General features: G+C 42.7%; 1 protein-coding gene across 16 annotated transcripts in view; it reads left to right on the forward strand.

The window, feature by feature from the left end:
- The window catches only part of NEDD4L (NEDD4 like E3 ubiquitin protein ligase), a 299,160-nt gene that overhangs the window by 252,404 nt on the left and 26,408 nt on the right, over window positions 1–20,348 (forward strand). For 7 of the 16 annotated variants that reach the window (XM_032470627.1, XM_032470628.1, XM_032470632.1 and 4 more), the window contains 9 exons: window positions 146–265; window positions 1,367–1,564; window positions 7,127–7,204; window positions 8,631–8,685; window positions 8,787–8,840; window positions 14,105–14,163; window positions 15,236–15,301; window positions 17,142–17,371; window positions 18,840–18,961. In XM_032470627.1, coding sequence (XP_032326518.1) covers window positions 146–265; window positions 1,367–1,564; window positions 7,127–7,204; window positions 8,631–8,685; window positions 8,787–8,840; window positions 14,105–14,163; window positions 15,236–15,301; window positions 17,142–17,371; window positions 18,840–18,961 — 982 coding nt within the window. The remainder of the gene's footprint in view (window positions 1–145; window positions 266–1,366; window positions 1,565–7,126; window positions 7,205–8,630; window positions 8,686–8,786; window positions 8,841–14,104; window positions 14,164–15,235; window positions 15,302–17,141; window positions 17,372–18,839; window positions 18,962–20,348) is intronic. The other 9 variants (XM_032470629.1, XM_032470630.1, XM_014557685.2 and 6 more) reach the window with 5 other exon arrangements.

The following is a 20,348-nucleotide window of genomic DNA, read 5'->3' on the forward strand; positions in this document are numbered from 1 at the left end:
TATTATGTGTAATCATTTCCTCCACGCTTTCAATAGGCCAGACCTCTCATTAACACTGGCTGTGTTGTTGTTTGGGTCCACACTCCCCGTCGCACGCGCAGGGGGATCCTCACATGAAGCTAACTTGTTTTTGCCTCCAACATAGCTTGCAGAAGACGGTGCGTCTGGATCCGCCACAAACAGTAACAACCACCTAATCGAGCCTCAGATCCGCCGGCCTCGTAGCCTCAGTTCGCCAACAGTAACTTTATCTGCCCCACTGGAGGTGAGAAGGCTACCTCGTCTTACTGGGGTCACGTCTCTCCTGTGACTTCTCCTCATTCTCTCTTCTCTCTGAACTTGGACTTGCGTTCTGCAGCCGCCTTCCTCTCGCTGATGGGTCGCTGTGTTCGTGCTGAGGGGTGTTCTTGTGCAGCCTTTTTACTCCATGCTTCTCTGTCCCGCCCAGTCCCCGTCCCTGGACTCTCACCTGATTCTCATTCTCATTGGGCTGAGGCCGTGGTGACCTGTGTTGGACGTGGGCACCTCTTCTCAGAACTTTCTCCATTCGCGTTGTGTTTCGCTCCTTATTGCTTGTTACCTCATTAGACTTGCATAATAACTCTTTCAAACACCAGTGCTTACATTGAGTTTTAAAACATAGCCGTTGCTTTGATCATTTTGTTTCCTTTCGACTGTAGGGTCTTCCATTGTATGGGCATCCGTGTTTCTGATGGGTATTCGCATCTCTGAGTCATCGCTGGGCATCTGCTTGTGCGCTCTCCTGTTTGTGTGGTTTTAGCGCCATCCTTTAATATCACAAATGTCCCAGAGGCCAGAGACTAAATCTTTGAAGTTCTAAACTTGACCGCGTCTTAGAGATGGCTGCGGGTTTCTCGGTGCCTGGGGTTAAGATGCCGATAAGTGGGAGTGGGTGGTACCTCCTCCAAACTGTGATGTAAATGTCGTGGGTAACATCTGTGCAATTCCAGTGGTTGTCTCATTGACAGCGGTTTTTCTGCTCTAAAAATGACCAGTCCATCTTCATTAGACTGTGAGCTCATGAAGAGCAGGGGCACGTTTTCCTCCACCTTCTATAAAATCTCCATCCGTAATGCTCACTGTAGAACCGTAGTCTGGGTCTGTACCGAGAAGCTCTCAAAGGATGGTGGTTATAAGTACTTAATATTGTTGTGTGTTTAACCAATAGAAAAAACTTTAGTTAGATTGATTTTTTTTTTAAGTAAATGAATGACTAGAAACAGGTTTTTTAGGAGCGTCCCCCTTGTCCCTCTTCAAAGAGGAACTTTCCATAACCCCCAGGTACGTGTTGACACGTCCGGAATAGCACCTGATCAGAGTTCTAATGCTCATTATTATTCCTTAGGGAGCCAAGGATTCACCCATACGTCGGGCTGTGAAAGATACCCTTTCCAATCCACAGTCCCCACAGCCATCACCTTACAACTCCCCCAAACCACAACACAAAGTCACACAGAGCTTCCTGCCGCCCGGCTGGGAGATGAGGATAGCGCCCAACGGCCGGCCCTTCTTCATTGACCATAACACAAAGACTACGACGTGGGTAAGGTCGCTGCTTTTATTTGGCTCCATTTTCAACCCGAGGTCTGGCATTCGTTCCTTCGTTTCCTGACTCAGTATCCATGCTTCTTACAGAGAAATCTCCCTGGCAGTCAAGTGGGTCCCTCCCGCTAGACTCCACACGCGTGGACTGCGGGGAGTGGGTGGCTTGCGGGCACAGGCTCATGACCATCTTTGGTACCGATGCCTTTTCCTCATAGCACTCCTGCGAAACGCCAGTTTTGACAGTTGAACATCCGTGGTGAAAAGATAGCGCTCCGTGCTGCTGGGAATTTGATGTTACTGCTTCCCATCTCAGGATGCTAGGAATTCTGATCTTTTTTAAAGTAATTTTTCTTTGTCAGTTTTTTTGTGCATTTTTGTTGCCATCACCCATCTTTCTTTTTATTTGCTGTGTCTTTTTCGTTCTTCCTGTTCACACCGGATGAGTGTTTTACATGTCTGTGCTACTTCACATTCTTTTAACTGTAAGGTAGGAGATGTGCTAGGGACTTTGATTGTGAATTCGATGGCTCTTTTTTGTGAGCATCTTGTCAGAATTGGTTTTTCTTATCACAGTGCTCTTCCATGTGCTTCTTAATCATGCATGAGAAAGAATCTGTGTGTGGTGTTGAAATGAGAAAAATGAGGTTAATGAAAAGTATGTGTGCATATCTTCATAGTCCTCTGTCGGTTCCTCATTTCTTCAGCTTATTTAATGTAGCGTAAATTCTTTTAAAAGTCAGTGGTATTTTTCTACTGTATGATCTTTAGCCCTATGATTAAACTGAAATTGGTCCTTATGTTTCTATTTCTGATGCTACAAGAGATTTATTTTCCTTCCTGCCCCTTATATCCCCATCTGATTGTCTGGGTATAGAGTTTATTTATCTCAGTCTTTCTGTCGTCCTTGCTGCTTGCTTAGGACTGATGTTATGGGAAAGCTGGTTGAGTTTTGTGATTGTCACTGGCCCTAGCTCTTTGGTCTTGAACCAAGAGTAAACACACGCTTTAAATTCCCATTTTTAGTGAAGACGCCAAGTATGTCCGGTTGATAGGTCCAGCAGTATCGTGGACCCAAGTGACCTGGACTGTCGTTGACACTTTGCCCGGGGTGTGATGGTAATTCAGACCCTCGAGGATGGGACTAGCTGGCCCAGAGGGCACTCTCTCTAAAACCCCATGAATCATGGCATAGTGTGTCTTCACTAGAACATTCTCAGCATTTGGGACAGGACTTTGCCTTTTATTGCAAGACATTTAACATCCTTGGCGCCTGTCACTGAATCCTAATAGCCACTGTCCAGCACCCCGTTCCCCACCCATCACAGTGACAACCCAAAGTGCCCCCATGCGCTCCCCAGCACCCCTTCATGAGAACCACTCCAGAAGTTGTTCCAATTTTGCAGTAAAGTATCCTGCCAAGAGACCTTATCATTCGGATCTGGTGACATTCATTTGGTAAACTCATAACTACTTCTCAGGGGTATAATAATAATGTAGCTTTGTTTGACTCACCTTGTAGTCTGAAGATAAGATTACAGGTTTGTGGCAGGATGAGAGGGAAACAGAGGCAGGAAGACATAGTCAGAGAGATTGGGTTTTAAAGTCTTTTTTTCCCTCATGGACGAAGAACCTGTAACAGCCCTACCAGGGTACCCATTTCTACTTACTACAGCACTGCTGTGATTTTAGCCCCTCAGCCAGAAATGGGAGCTCCAGAAACAGGGGGTAAATATTGTAAAAGTAGATGGATTAGTGTATGGAGACATGGTGGCTTGCCAACATAAGCTATGATTTTAGTAATTTGAACTAGCTTAGTAATCAAATCCACTAACCTTTTCACAGCCTTTCACGCCACAACTGCAGTGTAATTGCAGCTGGGCAGATTGAATTTTAAATAGCACCGGCTTTGTTTATTGCTGGCATCGCTGCTGAATGAAACCCAGGTTGAATTTCCAGTTGCCCCTTCTCTCCCAGATACTTGTGATTCCCTGATGCACTGATTTAAAGGTTTAATTTGCTAAAGTGACGTTTTGTTGCCGCCACTGCTGTGAAAATCCTGAAGGTAGCAACTGGGAATTCCACAGGCCACTCCCTCCTCCCCACAGCGCGGTGTGCTGACGCAGCTGCGTGATCCCTTCCAAACAAAGGCCCGGGCAGCAGTCTCACTGTGGAGCTGACCCTCGCAGTTGCTTGTTGATTTTGACAAAAGGCGAAGGGCTGCAGAGAACTGTAAAGATCATTTCCAGCTTAAAATCTGTGTTGAGTTGGTTTGGGGTTCACTTTGTTTGTTTTATCACAGAGAGAAGAAACCAGTGAGCGCAGCTATCCTTAGACTTGAGCGTTAATCATAGAAAAAGGAAGAGAAACTGGTAGGACAGGTTGAGAATAATGAAAATCGTACTCCGTCCGCCAGCACCCTGGGTGCTCTTTGATTCCTGCACTAAACAGAACATTGAAGAGATTCAGGCCAGCATTTCCCCTGTACACATTGATAGAGGAAAATTCCCTTTGAAGTCTATTTATAAAACACAGCCTCTTGCGCACGCAGATAATGGAGGCAGTGTGCCAGCAGTCTATTGGGAATAAAGTCCGACACATCAGATGAGCATCACTGTCCCCACCTGGGTCAGGCGGGCGGTGGATGCATGCTGGGGGCACCGGGGAGCTGAGGAGAAACTGCAGGAGGCCTGTCCATTCCTGTCCATTCCTTCTGCTAAAGAAACAGCTCAAAGCACGCATGCCAGAGTATATTTATGCCTTTTACAGGACAAAGCGTTGGCTTACATTCGTAGCAAGAAAGATTATACCTTAATTAAGTTTCAGGCTTGTTTGCTACGCAGGTCCAAACTAATAAAACTCAACTGTAGCCCAAGCTTGGTGGTTCCTCTCTTCCAGGATGGAAAAAGCACAGTTGTCTTTTGAACCAGCCGGCATTCCCAATATTTTATATATTTTTAAATGATTTTGCTGAAAAACCTTTTTTTTTTTTTTTTTTTTTAATGTTGATCTTTGCCTTCCGGTTAGAAGCCCTTGCAACCGTATTTGAGGGAAGCAGTTGTGGAATATTGATATAATTGTGAAAGAGTGCGCTGACTGTGCTGAGGAAAGGGAGACACAGCCAAGTGTGTTTTGTGTGTTTTATTCATTCATATTCATGTCATTTGAGATCTCATTAGTATTCCAGCTCACTGTCATCCCTAAAGCTGTCTCTGGCTCCACCAGCTGCCTCCTCGGTCGTTATGAGGTCTCAGTGGGAGGGTGGGCTCTGCAGTGCCCCCTAGACTCAGCCCACAGAGCTTGAGCGGAGAACAGCTGCTGTCATTACTTTAATTTTTGTTGGTATAATGAAACCACGTGACCTGCTGCGGGCCTCCAGCCCTCACATTTTGTGAATTCCCTGTTTCCTTGCAAAGCCTTTTAGCTGACCTGTGAAATTGAGTTTATTTTATACTTCATGCTCCTTCCTCCACCCTCTGTCACTTTTCTTTAATTTCAGTTTTGTTTTTGTTTTTGTTTTTTGTTTGCCTTTAAATCACCAGCTCTTGACCAACAGGGCTGATTTCTTGCACAGTAGCCTGTGTGTGATTCCAAGGCATAGCTGGCCTTCCTTGTAGCATCCATAAGCCCCGCCCTCATTCGTGTCATGGCAGCCCTGGACTTTCTCTAAACTGAGCGTGGTCAGTGGCCACGTGGGGTTCCCCTGAGTTGGTGGCTTTCTCTGGTCCGGCTCGGGGTTAGCATCAGTAGCTTTGTTCAGTGCTCTCGGTTTTTCCTCTGTCCATGATGAGGCTGCCACAGATTCTTGCCAGATTATGAGCTTTTTGGATCTTCCAAATCCTAAATCTACTTCATGTATCTGTTTCCATATAGGTATTCCAGTATGCTTCAGAGTGCTGAATTATTTTATGCCTCAGATTATCCTTTAACAAGGTTTAGGATCCATTTCCATAAGAAATTTCCAGCATGATTTATTACTTCAATTACAGATTTGCTTATAGCTAACCGAGAGCAAAGGGTGATTTGCTTGTATATGACTTTTTGTTGTTATTCTTGTCACTTCCAAAAATCTATGACTTTGGTAGTACCCAGGGATAGCAATGGTTTATACTGTTAGCTTGCGGGGGGAAGAAATTTGTAACAGCTTTATTGAGGTATAACTCACATGCCATACAATTCACTCATTTAAAATGTACAATTGAATGATTTTTAGACCATCAAGCAAAGCTGTAAAACCATCAGCATCATCAGTTTTAGAACAGTTTTATCAGCCACAAAGAAACCCCCGTACCCAGTCACTCTCCATAATCTAGTAGATTTTGAGTGCAGCCTTGGTGTATAATCATTTATAATCATATGTAATTTCCTATCTCCAAAAAAAGTGAGTTTCATTATTTTCCCAGGTTTATAACATATTTCATTTTCTTGTTAACTTGGGAAAATGTTGAGGCAGAAAACCTTTTAGTAATATGACAGCAACAGATGCTTTAATGTAATTGAAATAAAGGGTTTTTTTTTTAAGGTTTTAGATTTGTTTGTGAATTTTTTTTAAAATCTTAAGCTTATTAGGTTAACTGTGTTATTCTGGGTTTTATCATTTGTTTTCTGATCTTTTGAGTTTAAAGTAGGAATTCTCTAAGTTACATTGCGTTTTAATTGGGCCTGTGTAAGTGAGGGGCAGCTCCCAGACTCTAGACCAGAACCTCTTGGTAAGTTCTTGTTCTCTGTAAAACTCAGCTTCCTCATCTAAAGGAACAGAGATTATGTGCCCAGCCTCCTACCAGGAGTAGCTGCAAGGTCATAGGTTTGACCATTCTTTGCAGATTACCCAGCATGACTCAAGATGTCAGAGTACATATTTCTCTTCTGTTAAAGGTTCTGTGTGGTATCTTATGAAGCATATCCCTTAAGAAAAATATTTTATAAACTTTTAGGATCTGATTTGTAGAACATGATCAAGGGTCTCAGTAAGGTTCTGTCATCATGATGTGACTTTGAGTGATGTTGCCAGCTAACTCTGGGGCAGTATAGGACTTGACCGGCCAGATTCAGATTTTCTGCTTTAGTTCAAGAACAGGTCGAAAGGAGCAGCAAGCAAACTCAAGTGCTGATGGAGAGGGTGTTCCTGAGCCCTCACCCCAGAGCTCAGGATCCTTAGGGAGCTATACAAACCAGTGTCCCGCCTCCCTTTCTGTGGAGTAAAGAAAGCCTCATCCTCACTGGCATCCTGCATCTGGTTTCCATGGTGACATCACTGCTGGGACCCTCTTCATCTTCACCTGCTCAAGGTCTTGGGAAAATGGTTAACCTTGTACTTAAATATTTTCACTCTCCTTTCATCAAGCACAAGGATAAAGAATAGATCTTTTTTGAGAGAAGGTCAGTCAGGCTTCTTATACACAGATGGGACCCTCCCGCCCCCCATGCAGCGGGAGTGCAGCCCCATGCACACACAGCCTGGTTGTGGTTGCCTTGGAACACACAACTCTGGAAGGGGAGGAGCCAGTAATCGCCCACAGACAGTCACTCCTAACATCTTCTGCCTTTTACATTTCTCCTGCAGGAAGATCCACGCCTGAAATTTCCAGTACACATGCGGTCAAAGGCATCTTTAAACCCCAATGACCTTGGCCCTCTTCCTGTGAGTACACTGCCGACCCATGGACCAGTCTGAAAATGTTTATTCATTCATCTGCCCACTGGTTGATAGGGAAGCCCTGTCATCTTCTCTTTCTCTGGGCTTTTTGAGTCCCACTGTTCTGTAATTTCTTAATAGAATTGAGTGTATGACTGAACTCTCATAGCACACCCAGTTCACAGGGCACCTAGTCTTCTCAGTGAGCTTTCTGAGATGCTCGCTGCTAGTGGAAGGTAGAACTTGCAACTGGGTTGGGCGAGGCATTCTCTACAGGTGACAGTTTAAGCAGCACACATTTATTTTGTAACTTAGCAACCACTAATTTCTGCCGATATTGCTGATTTAGTCGTAGGAACAAAAATATTAAAAAAAAAATGGGAGAAAAAGGCATAAGTAATCACAGAAGGTTTCTACATGTCATTTATCCTGCAGATAGTTTAAGTTTTTCTCCCTTGTGGATGACCGTTTATAAATCTAATTTTTTTTATTAGTTTGTTCTCTTTTGGGGCCTGAGTGGAAATCTTCGAGCTATTTACTCAAAATTAGATTTTTGAATGAAACCTTCACCATGCATCCTCCTTGACCCACCCCCAATTTTTAAAAGCCTTATAGGGGTAGGAAGGTGGAGAGACTCTAAGACTGCTTTAAAATGGAAAGGTGCTAGGAATTTTTTTGGTTATTGTTTTCTGAGAACCTTTCTGTTGCCTGGTGTGTAGGATATTATGGCAAAATTTGAAGCTAGAAGATTAGGTTTCAGTCTTTATCCATCAGGTTATCCAAATATCTCACACTCTCCAAATACGTGGTTCTGGAGCTTAGATGGAAAGAGCCCAGGGGAGAGACTGGAGAGTTTAAAAGTGAAAGGTTGCAGGTTGTTGGATTCTTGAGTTTCAGATAGGACTCAAGCACAGCTCAGGTAATGAAAGCATACCAGCCTTTTCTTGGAAAAATTATCCAAATCTGTTTGGTTCCTGAGTCTGAGTAGTGAGAGTTCGCAGCAGAGAATATGGGTAGTAGGTTGTTCAACCACCTGGTGACATGAATAAAGCATTCATCTCTAATATTCTTATATCAACCTTCCTCCTCCCTTCAGTGCTCAGTAAATATTCATTTAATTACGTGAGCTATTCAGAAACCCTAGGCTCAACTGTTCCACAGTATGCTGACGTCTCCCTTTGAAGCTTTTGAAATAATACTCCACTTCCTGTTCACCGTACAGTGCACGCATCTGAGACTGTAGCACACGTGCTAACGTGTGTTGGCTGGGTGTTGTCAAGAGTTCATTTGAGATGTTTGTATTTAGTTTCTTCTTTATGTAAAAACAGACCCTAGGGTAAGAAGGTGTCCTAGAGTCTTTTGCTTTTGCCTTTGATTTGGAACTGCTAGCTAATGTTTGTCTTCTCTCTCGCTCTCTTTCCCCTAATACCAGCCTGGTTGGGAAGAAAGAATTCACTTGGATGGCCGAACGTTTTACATCGATCATAGTAAGTAGGCGCTGTTTTGGACACACAGGTGTTGCAGGCTGGGGAGGGGTGCACAAGGGTAACTCATACTACAGTGAAAGCTGTGTTTACTCTTTGTCTAGGCAGCCAGGTGTTATGTGGCGAGAATGATCCCAGAGACTCAGTGCCCTCGTACGGTACTGTGCATTCATCCCAAGTTTGCTTTCAAGTAGCCCTTCCCAATTGATCTTATGACCTATTAACTTTTTTTTATTAAAAAAATTTTTTTGGTTGATGACCCCTTGACTGTTGCGCTTTTAATAAATGCACTCTGGTAATAGAAAATAAGATTAGAAGTGATGATTGAGTCCAAACTCTATGTCTGAGCAGTGCTTGAAGCAGCGGCTACGGTTTTTAAACACTGCCTTCAGAGGTCTCCGGGCAAGATGCCCGTTCTGACTTATTTTCTATTCATGGCATGTTTCTCTGCACCCAACACACTAATATACATGCAGCTCTCTTCTTGAAATTGCCGTATATTTGCTGTAGCCATTTGCTCCAGCCCCTGTGAATAAATGTGTGGTTTCTCATGCCAACTAAAAGTTAAACTAATAAAGGTTTGCTTTTAGCCAGTGTTTTGTTTTTTACCCCTTGTTGAAGTGACATGTTCTCCATATTTGCCTATTCCTTAAAACTTCTGAAAGTGTATTTTAAAAAGAAGTCCTCAGACAGATTTAAAGTTCAGATCCATGTGTGATCGGGTAGTAGCTTGAGCTTTGTTTTCCTTCCGTTCAGGAAGTCTGCTCCAGGTTTGCCAGCCTCACATTTTTGTAACTAATCATCACGTTGGTTAGTTAAGCACGTTGCTGAGCTGATTGGGAAGTCTGGCCACAAGGACTCCTCCTGTGGATGGGGCTGGTCACTATCTGGTAGTTTTAGGGCCTCTTTGAGGCTTCCTAAATGGCCAGTGCCTCGAAGACAGACCTTCCTTTTTAGGCACAGGAGCTTGAGGGGTTTTTATAAATCTGATTAAGCAAGAAGCCCAACAATACAGAATTAAACCAAAAGTACCCTTGGTTAAAATTAGATACTTCAAGGTACATAGGCCTAGTTTTTGTCTTTGACCAGTAGAAATACCGATTTTTGCCTGTTTTCCAGAATTTTACAGTGAACGTAGAATTGCTGCCATAAATGTTTTAAAATATGCATGTACCCCCTCTTTTTTCTTGACATATTATTTGTAATTCTACTATTTCTTAGCATAATTTGCTAAAATACAAGAGGAGTGACACCCCCTTTTCCCACTAAAAAGGCAATTTTCAGGTTTCCTTACGCACTACAATTTCAGTTTTCAAAGGGAGGTATCAATAATAATGACATTTTATTAAAACCAGGTCTTGACCGTTGGCACAGGCTTGGTCTGCTGCACAGAGCACTTCACACAACACTGTGGCCGTGTTCTGGCTGGGGATCTGACGTCAGGTCAGCCTGAAAAGGACTTTATGAAATGTTCTTGGGGTGCTGCAAGGACCCAGAAACAAGAAAAACACTACTGCAAAGGGCCATCCTAGTTTACATTGGAAATAATAAAATCATAGACTGTTTTTCTAGAGGCGTTCATAGACCTAGTATAGCATGTAGCAAATGCTTGTTAAGTGATGATTCGAAGTCCGTTCACAGAGGGCCAGGGATGAAGGTGTGTTATCTTAAGAAGCTGATGTCCTTGATTAGAAAGTGGAGAGAACTTGCCTTGAGAAGTAACCGTAGCCGTCTCTCCAGCCTCTGGCCTGCTCAGCTCCTGTCTGCCTGGAGGTGGGAGAGGGCAGTTACTTGCTAAGTGCCTGGGCAGTTTCTTATTCCTAATTGGTCCCTCCAAGTTCCACTCAGATGTTCCCCCCTCCTCTTTCCAGACCAGACAGCACATGAGAGGCTCCCCTTCTTCGCTCTTGGGAGCCAGAGGATGGAGGGTAGACCAGGTGCAGAGCCTGGGTGCTCTGAGCTATGCCAGGGTGAAACTTGTGATGCTTTTACCTGCAGATTAAAATTTCCCTTTGCTCAACTACACTGAAAAGTCCTCTTAACCAAATATGGTGTCAATTAGATAACCAGGGACCATGTGAGTAAAAGCTCTGTTTAGGAGAAACTCACTAGCTGGTAGTGGAGCATTTCCGCCATTTCTCCCTAATTCATCAACATTTATTCAATGGAAAGCAATGAAGAGGTGTGTATCAATGAAACAGCATTCAAAATCGTATGCTATTTTTTTTTTTTTTTTTTTTTGCCAGATTCCAGTCTTTGAGAAATGTGAACTACCTGTCTTTTTAAAGATGCTTTATCAGACTGACGGTTACTCCAAACCACTCCGAAATGGGTTTAATTACCTGGTAGCTGACGTTTAGGAATTCCTTACCTTCCAAATGAGCCTCTCCTTCTGCATATTTTCCCCAGATCTAACTTCTAGGAAAATCCAGCATCTCATTTTGCTGTCCTGCCATGTGCAGGACCTGTGGCTGCGCACTGACCGACAGAGACAGCAGTGCTTGGCTTCTAATTCATTACGTTTTTCATTTTCTGCTTCATAAATTCTTGAGAAGTAAGACATTTTCAGGAGAACATAAATGCCTAATACTATTCTCCTCTTTAGACTCCGAGATTAATTTGGTTGACATTTATCAAATAGCTTCTGTGTCTCAAGCCTGGTGTAAAAGATTAAGGGAAGGTCTTGAACTGAATCTCTACTTCTCTTAGGAGTCATGTAATTCTTCTTCTGCGCAGCCTCTGAGTAGCTGGCCAAGGACAGCTTATATATACCAAGACAGAGGAAAAAATTCCAGGGATGCTGTAAGATGCGGTGTTAGTCTTTCCTGCCATCAGTCTCACCAGATCTGTTGATAGTTGTTAAATGGCCTGAGTTTCTTGTTCTTCTGCTTCATTCTTGCCCCTTTACTTGAAATATAATGTCTCAAAGACAAAACGCAGGTTTAGATTCAAAAGTTTTAGGACAAAATGGGAAACTGGCCATTGACGTTCGTATATTGATAGTTCTTAACTACAAAATTGATCTTTATTGTAACTATACAGAAACAGATGTGGTTCTGAAAGCATTGACTGTTTTCAAAGGAATGTGTTTTCACCATCAGCTTCATTTGGTCATTTGAAAAATTACATATCAGGCTCCTGTTACATGCTGGGAAATGTGTTAAGTGGTGCAGAGGGGCTCCAGAGATGAACAGCACACAGTCCCTGTCCTCAGTGGGCTGATACTCTAGTTGGGAGTGCCAGGAGATGGTGTCAGTGTTGTACTGGGGGAATGAACCAGTTGTTATGTAGAAGTACTTACTTAAGTGGGTGGGCTCCCAGAGTGGGAAGAGGCTGCAAGAGGGCCTTATGGAATGGGTTACTTTCAGATGGATCCCAAATAATGAGGGAGATTGAGCCAGGCACGCCCAGTGAAGAGCGATTCTAGGAGAGAGAGAGCACGTGCAGGTATATGCAGCGCAGATGGCACCAGGTTCACAGGGTTGCAAATGTCCTGTGTGCAGAGGAGGCCGGACACGGGGACGGACACACACACACACACACACACACACACACACACACACACACACACACACACACACACACACACACACACACACACACACACACACACACACACACACACACACACACACACACACACACACACACACACACGTCGAGTCTCCCAGTGTGGGAGCTCCGGTCCCGTCCGCCACCAAAAGGACATGCCTGGGGGATTTTCCAGAGGGGACTGACAATGATCAGATTTGTTCTTTAGATGGCAGGGCTTTAAAGGAAGTTTGTAACAGTTGTGAGTGATCCTGAAGCTCAAGGAAACCTGAGGCCAAGGAGAGTAGTGCAGAGAAAAGATGAGCGCTCCAGAAAGAAGCCTTATCATTGGGTAACCCTTGGAATGAAAGGTGAGGGAGGATGGAGGATGTGGCCAGGTTCCAGATTTGAATAGTTAAATGCATCGTGATGCTTTTAATGAGGAATACATACAGGGTTATATGAACCATTTCGGTATTGGAAGATGATGGGTTCGATTTTGGCAGAGTTGGGTCTGAGGTACCCATGGGAAGTCCGGGTGTCGGGAGGAGCTTGAAGTTGCCGTCTGGACTGGAGATTTGGAAGTTGACATATGTAGGAAGTGTTTAATTTGTTTTCTGCTTTGATAATGATGCCCAGGTGAGAAGGTTATATAGTCTAAGGCAGTTTTGCTCAGCTGTATTCTTTTTCTTTTATTTAGTTTTCTCTTCTTTTTCTTCATCGCAATAGCAGCTCTTACTTTCCAAAAAGTTCTGTTTTCAAAGTAAGGGACCCCCAAAATACCTTTTGCTTCCTTCAGTGTTCTATAAAACAGTTGAAACATTTCATGTAAATTTTCTGCCAGCCTGACTCTAGAATCATCTTGTGCTTTGGTAGCTTTATTTTTAAACTTAACCTCTGCTTTTATTAAAATAATTATCCTATCAAACTGAAAAATTCCTGAGATAGTCATTAAAACCAAATGTATTAGTTATTCTCTTCAGTCTACTTACTGAGTATAAAAGGAATAAACAGAATATTTTTGTCAAACAAAAAAAAATTTTTTTCAAAACCAGCTTATATTTCCTAAAACTCTGGAGAGAATCTTTTCCCACTCCCCTGCCCTTATCTTTCTTGTGAGTTGATTTCTGCACCCCCCTTCACACACAGTAATCCATAAAGCCTTTTTAATTAATGCACAGTCACAAACCCCGTGTGATCCAGGTAGCCATTGTGTGTTTCCACCTACACCGTTAGGTAGCAGTACAGGTGCCATTTACCAATCTTGTTGACATTGACTCATTTGGAAGAAAGAAAACTGCTTCTTGCCATCTTGTCCAAAAGGGAACCTTTTCTCTGGAATCCTCCTCTGCTGTATCTAATACTCATTTTTTGGACTGCCTTAGCTGTTCTGGTATTTGTGTGTGTATGAGTGACACATGGAATGGATAATTCGTTTGTTCAACGTAGGATTCTTAGTTGAGAGCAGTTTTGCAACACCATAAGCAAAGGAAAAAGTATTTGAAATGAGAAAAAATTGTGTGTATGTTAACTTTTGGGGGACTAAGATTTTTCATGCCTTTTTTCAATTAAAGGAAAGTCAAGTTATAAATCCTTGAAAGATCAGGGGTTTATAATTGAAATTTCAGCAGATTGCTTGCCAAAAGCAGTGTGAATAGATGGGTTTACTTTAGTTGTGCGTTACTGATTGCTTTAACTAAACAGTATGTTGGGGAACATATAGCAAATAGTTCTCTTCTAACCCTGAAATACTAAGTTATTTACCTTTGGGGGTCAGGATGGGGAACTGGACAGCTTTTGGAAAATCCAGAAATAATTCTTTCTAAAACGTTCTTGACATGAAATAGATTTGAACTAATAAGCTGATTTTTTTTTCAATATTAATTTTCAGATAGCAAAATTACTCAGTGGGAAGACCCAAGACTGCAGAACCCAGCGATTACTGGTCCGGTCAGTATTCCCAAGTTCTGACTCTTCCGTATAATAATTTAGTTGCATCTATATACACTGTACTGCTGCCTGCCTTGATGCCAAGGGACTGGCTGGTATAATTGAGAAGTTCAGCATAACTCTCATCTTCCCCTTACCAGAATTTCCAAATGAGGGACACCTACGTTGGCCTTTTCACAGGGCTTTCAAAGGAAAGGGGAAAAAATGACTTGCAACTGGTTACAAAACTAAATATTTTCTTTTGTCTTTTATAAAAGGGTAGATTAAAAGTATTAAAATCAAAATGTGCTCTTTGTATATGAAGCAAAACTAGATCCTGTATTCATAGAGTTTTGACATTTCTTTAGGCCAAGGATAGTGTATGCAGGCTAACAAATTTAAATTGTATTCTAAATCTCTTCTGGCTCTAAAAATCTGCAAAAGTTTGGGTGAGATTGGCGCTGACCCCTGGAGCTGGCAGAGTTAAGAATCTTCACGTTCGCGGACCTGCTGACTTTCTGATAGTGCCCTCATCTATGCCAGTGGGGAAAGAATCAGTTCCTCTTAGATGTTGCGCCCTCTTAAATTAGTGCCACACACACACCGTGTTCATAAAGAAGAGTGACAGCCCATTGCTTGGCAGTGAGGACGCCTGGTGTGGAACCCTGGGGAAGAGTCTGTGGAATGGGCTGCCCCAATCACAGGGAGTGCGCCAGCCTTTCGTCAGTGGTCACATGAGTGCAAGGGGAGGCTTTGGAATTGCAGGGACTCTACTGGGGTCAGCAGAAGATTGCAGGTTTGAGAATCTCTTAAAAACTGGAGGAGCTGAAGGAAGTAAAGTTTGTAACATCACATGCTGAGCTAAGAGACCAATACATGTATTTAAAATGCTACTTTCGTGGCTTTAAATTGATTCAATTCAAATTATATTTTGAATTATCGGTCCGTTTGACAATGTAAGTGCCAGTGATAATATGGAGAGTGATAAGTTTCAAGGTTTACGATTCATGAGATTTTCTGAATGTCAGCTTAGTAAACATAAAATTTCAAGCATCTTGTTCATATTCTCTATAATTATAAATTTGTCTTCCAGGCTGTTCCTTACTCCAGGGAATTTAAGCAGAAATATGACTACTTTAGGAAGAAATTAAAGAAACCTGTGAGTACATGTCTTCCAAATGCCACGTTAGTCATTTGTAAGTTACCAGAATTACTTCATTGAGAACAACTTGTTTGTTATTTTTATGTGTGTACTAAAAATATTACCTTCCTTTTTCACTGCACTTTGATCCACCTGGATCTTCAATCTGAATTTTCTTTTTAACAGAAATGGTAAGTGAGGATTAACTTAGTATTACATATCAAATCACCCGAAGGTAATTTCTTATGTAATACGTGAAAAGATAGAAATGATTTTTACAGGATATAAAATAATTCAGGACCTAGTCAGAAAATTTGGAGAAGCCTGTGCAATGGCTTATAGTTATCATATTTAATAAAACCTAGATTCTAATTAGAAAAATGTTTGAGTCTGTCTCTTTAAATTCAGAAGCATGGTTTTGATTATAATATGTACAACATAAGTATAATTTATAGTATTTAGTTATAATATTGGGCATATTCAGACCAAATACAACTTTTGGATTAATTCTCACTGGGAAACTCAATAAGATTTTGACAACTGAGAAACCCTTTAAGGTTTTTTTTTTTAAGAGAGTGTTTTAAATTACAATGTATTTTTTACTAAAGTATCTCCCCAAATACTTTAACATTATGTCTTCAGTTTTGCTTTCTGATTTCACCTCTGTGGCATAGATTTTACCAGTTTTCTCCTCAATTTGTGTCTTCACCTTTTTTTTTTTTTTTTTTTTTTTTTTTTGGTGCTTCTGCACCAGTTTCTTGGTGGCTTCTCATTGAGGAAGGGAGTGTCTGCACAGCTCAGATCACCCCTGCTTGCCTGTGCTCTGTCGCCATCCCTCCCCACTCCACTCCCTCAACTGATGCCTCACTTTCTGGGCATCTGCTGTAGATGAGGCACCAGGGATGCAGAAAAGCTTGAGACATCTCTGCCTCTGCTTCGGGCATCTCCCACTTAGGGCTTCTGTTCTCTCTTCCAACATTGCTGACTCATGTAGCTCTTGGGTGACTCCTTTTAAAGAAATGACTCAAATTTGAACACATAGAATCCAGTTTTTTAACACATAGCATCCAGTGTTTCCTTGTGAGTCACCTGCATCTCCCCCAGTGATAAGTGATGACTTTGTGGCTATCATCCTGTCTCACTCTGGCACTTTCACTGTGGTACCTTCTGCCTGGAAACTGGCTGTGCACATTAATCATCATAGCAAAACTGACCCTGGACCAATTTTTTCTAGGAGGCAGTTATTCATAACTTCAGTCGTGCTTTTTTATTTTCACGTTTATTAACTGGAGCCTTTGGGATGCTTTCCCACAACTTGACACAATAACCAGGGTCCCACTCCCCATGGCAACAGAGTTATTTAGCTTGTGGGCATCATAGGTCGTGTCTACCAGCTGGAGTCCCGAGAATGGTCCCAGCCGGCGGGGGGGGGGGGGGGGGGAGCTTGTCTATGGGCTTTAATTCCCTAGACTTGAAGTCCCTTTCTTTGACTGAAACAATATACAGAGTTGACCATATTTCAGTTGCCAGGGGTGGATAAGTGCCCCACAATTGTTTATAAAAGGGAGAAAGGGTGACTGTCTTGACCCAGCACAGTTTCTCCTGCAGCACACGTTGCCGGCTCAGTCCCACAGCCGCTGTTGGATGCTGTGTGTCTCCTCTTGACAGACTGAGGCTTTCTGTCTGCGAAGAAAAATCCAGGAAGGGGAGAATCTCATCTCATTTGGAACCATGCCTCACTGCTTGTTTATTTGAAGACTGCCATCATTTCTACTCTTTGTTTTTTCTTTTAGGAAGTAAGATGTATATTTATTTACTGTCTGATTGTGTGTGTGTGTTTTTTTTTTCTTTTGTATAGGCTGATATTCCAAATAGGTTTGAAATGAAGCTTCACAGAAATAACATATTTGAAGAGTCCTATCGGAGAATCATGTCTGTGAAAAGGCCAGATGTCCTGAAAGCTAGGCTGTGGATTGAATTTGAATCAGAGAAAGGTCTGGACTATGGGGGTGTGGCCAGAGAATGGTTCTTCTTACTGTCCAAAGAGATGTTCAACCCCTACTATGGTCTCTTCGAGTACTCTGCAACGTAAGTGTCCGGGGTGCGTTCACGGTGTCCCCACTGAAGCAGCTGTATGCTTCACAGGTTTAAACTTAACGAACGGATAAGCAGCTCGCTTATTTGAGATGAATTAACACTGATAATTTCAGCCCCTCCCCGCCCAGTATAAGTCTAGAATTGGTTCTGACTCCACATGGTGAAATAATGTACTTTGTGAACACCTAAAAATAATTCTTCTCTTGTCTGTTGGGTTCATGTAATTGAAATTGAAAATATGTTAGGTACTTTTGGTGAGGAACAAGGTAATTTTCACCTGCAATGTTATGTTAATTTGGGAGAATTTGTCGCTGTCAGAATTCAGAAGGTCACGGTCTTACGAACAAGAGTAATTTCTGAAGTTACGTTACATAAAGGCAAATGGAGGACCCGTCCTTCCGGATCCAGAGGACCGTGCCCTGGGCCTGTGGGGGAGGCCCCGGACTCCCCCTCGCACCAGGATTCCAGCATAGCCAGGCACGCAGACTGAGGCAGAGACCATTACTTTCTCAGGAATCAAGCACTGGCTGCTTACAAGACCATCATTCCTCCTCTAGGCTATGGCTTCTCCAAAGGCTTAAGCTGGACCCGAGCAGCCAGTAGAATAGTTGTGACCTTGAAAGGCAGCCTGTGCTCTGCGGGGACAAGGGTTCTCCCATGTCTTCCCCTTGGTGTCATTCTCCTGAGGGCTCTTGGAAGGCAGCCTCAGTGCTCTTCCCGGATGCTCTAGCCAAGAATTTCCCATTCTTAAAACTGATAAAGCCATTGAAATGGAAGGGAGAGTCCCATGGGGAGATCCTCACCTCTCACCCACATTCCCAAAGCTTCCCCCGGAGGAATCTGTGCACGGAGCCCATTTTGAAAAGCACTGATCCCCGCGATTATGAGACTGAAGGAGAACAGTTACGTGCATGGCAGCATTTTGACGTTCACGCTGTTGGAACAGCTCCCAGTGGTCTGGGGGCCTTTCAGGGCCGCGTGCTGGTCAGATGACCAGGGGTTGGGCCCCTGGAAACATCTCAACCCCTAAACCAAAAGCCTCTCAGAGGAATTTAACCCTCTACCTCACAGAGACAGCCTACAGCACTCACATGGCTGGGAATCCACGTCCAGGCTGTTTGGTACGTGGGGTTTCTTGTCTTCCCAAGATACTTGACTAAACCGTGTGAAATTGACGTTTTTGTACATCAACAGTAGTCAGATGTCAACACTTTCGTACAGTGTAACTTAACAAGGCATATGCACCTGCTCTAGGAGACGTCAGTCATTGGTCATGGAAAGGGGCCAACTAAAGAAGCCCCATCCTCTAGCTTTTACACCTTGTCTATCAGGTGCAGGGTGTTAGCAGGTACGCTGTAAAAGGTTAGTGACAGGCGGCAACAGAAAATTCAAATTCTTGCTTTCTTACTTATTGCATTTCTCTATTGCCTTTCTTTTTCTCTCTCTTCCTTCCCAAAAGGGACAACTACACACTTCAGATCAATCCCAATTCAGGCCTCTGTAATGAAGATCATTTGTCCTACTTCACTTTTATTGGAAGAGTTGCTGGTCTGGCAGTATTTCATGGGAAACTTTTAGATGGTAAGTTATTAAAAAGCGTTGAAGTAATAAATGTAGGACAGTGCTGTCTGTGTTCTCTTGTTTGGTGTCTTCTCTTCCACATCATAGATTTTAAGCAAAAGCATTTTGCTGGTTTTCTGTAAATCAATAGTTTTGTTTTGTTGTCGGGTTTTTTTTAATGTTTTGCCCATAATGGAAGTGCTTTTTCCTTGTGTCATCTTGATCTGAGCACTAAAGACATAGTGTCTACATACAGTTTGAAAAAATTCTATATAAAAAAACTTAAGTGTTAAGCACAGAACATTCCATATTTGTGCATTTTCTATGTTTTCTGGAATAACTTTTCTTGAGTGAACACTAGATTTGTTGACAGATGGAAAAAGCTAATTGAAAAGTTAATTAAAATGATCTAATCTATCCAGTATGCTGCCAATGCCCTATTTATCCCCAAAGTACTATTTTTTGGAACGTGAAGAGACTGTAAATAATTTGAAAGCAATGTTATAACTCAGCTAAGACCTTGACCTTGGGATCATTGCTGGAACAGATGGCCCAAAATCTCATTATTATTTAGAGAATGTAAGTCATGGAAGAATTTCAGGGTACCTTGAAAGTTAGACATAAAATCCCCTCCCTGACTGTATCAGTATCATAGAGACTTCTCATGAATTTGGTCATTGAAAAAATGGTACCCTTACAAGAACAGTATAGAAATCATCAGTGAGGAAAGAGAATCAGAAGTGTTTTGTTTTTGAAGAATTTAGGGGTGAAATGGTTGAGGGTGGAAGACAGAGTAAGATTTAAGATGGACACTGCAGTTACTGCAGAGAGGGACTTCCAGGAGAATCGTGTGAATTGCATTTATGGAACCTTACCTATTCTAATAAATAATTGATGTGCCCTGTGTACTTCTTCCCTTAGTAAATTTTTACTGGTAATTGCTAACTGATTTTTGATCCTCTGAGTTCAACGTGTTATTTTAAGGGGGGGGGTTGGGGAAGTAAGCACTTTTTCTGATTAGAAGGGAAGTATATTCACTCCGTATACGTTTATAGTGTGAGTGTATTTGAATTTGCCACATTGGGGTCGTGCCAAGGATCATTCCACCTTGTTCACATTCAGACTTCTTAGAAAGTCAAGTAACTTACCTTCTGCCGAGTAAGGAGACATCCTTTGCGTCTGCAGGGGAAATACAGAGAAGTTTAAAATGAGAGCCTAACCTCCGTGAGCATATTGTGGTGGGGGTGGGAAACCAGCATTGCAGTGCTGGAGGCCAGAGTCCAAGCAGAAGGGAACACGGGGAGCGCTCTGGGGAGGAAGTGGCTTGGTTGGAGGGCCGGGGAGCGCTTCTCTGGGGTTAGTCTCACCAGGCCAGGTGGGGTTGGCGCATTTAGAAGCTGGGATCAGG

This window comes from Camelus ferus, chromosome 30 (genome assembly GCF_009834535.1).
Source record: "Camelus ferus isolate YT-003-E chromosome 30, BCGSAC_Cfer_1.0, whole genome shotgun sequence".
Classification (NCBI taxonomy): Eukaryota; Metazoa; Chordata; class Mammalia; order Artiodactyla; family Camelidae; genus Camelus; species Camelus ferus.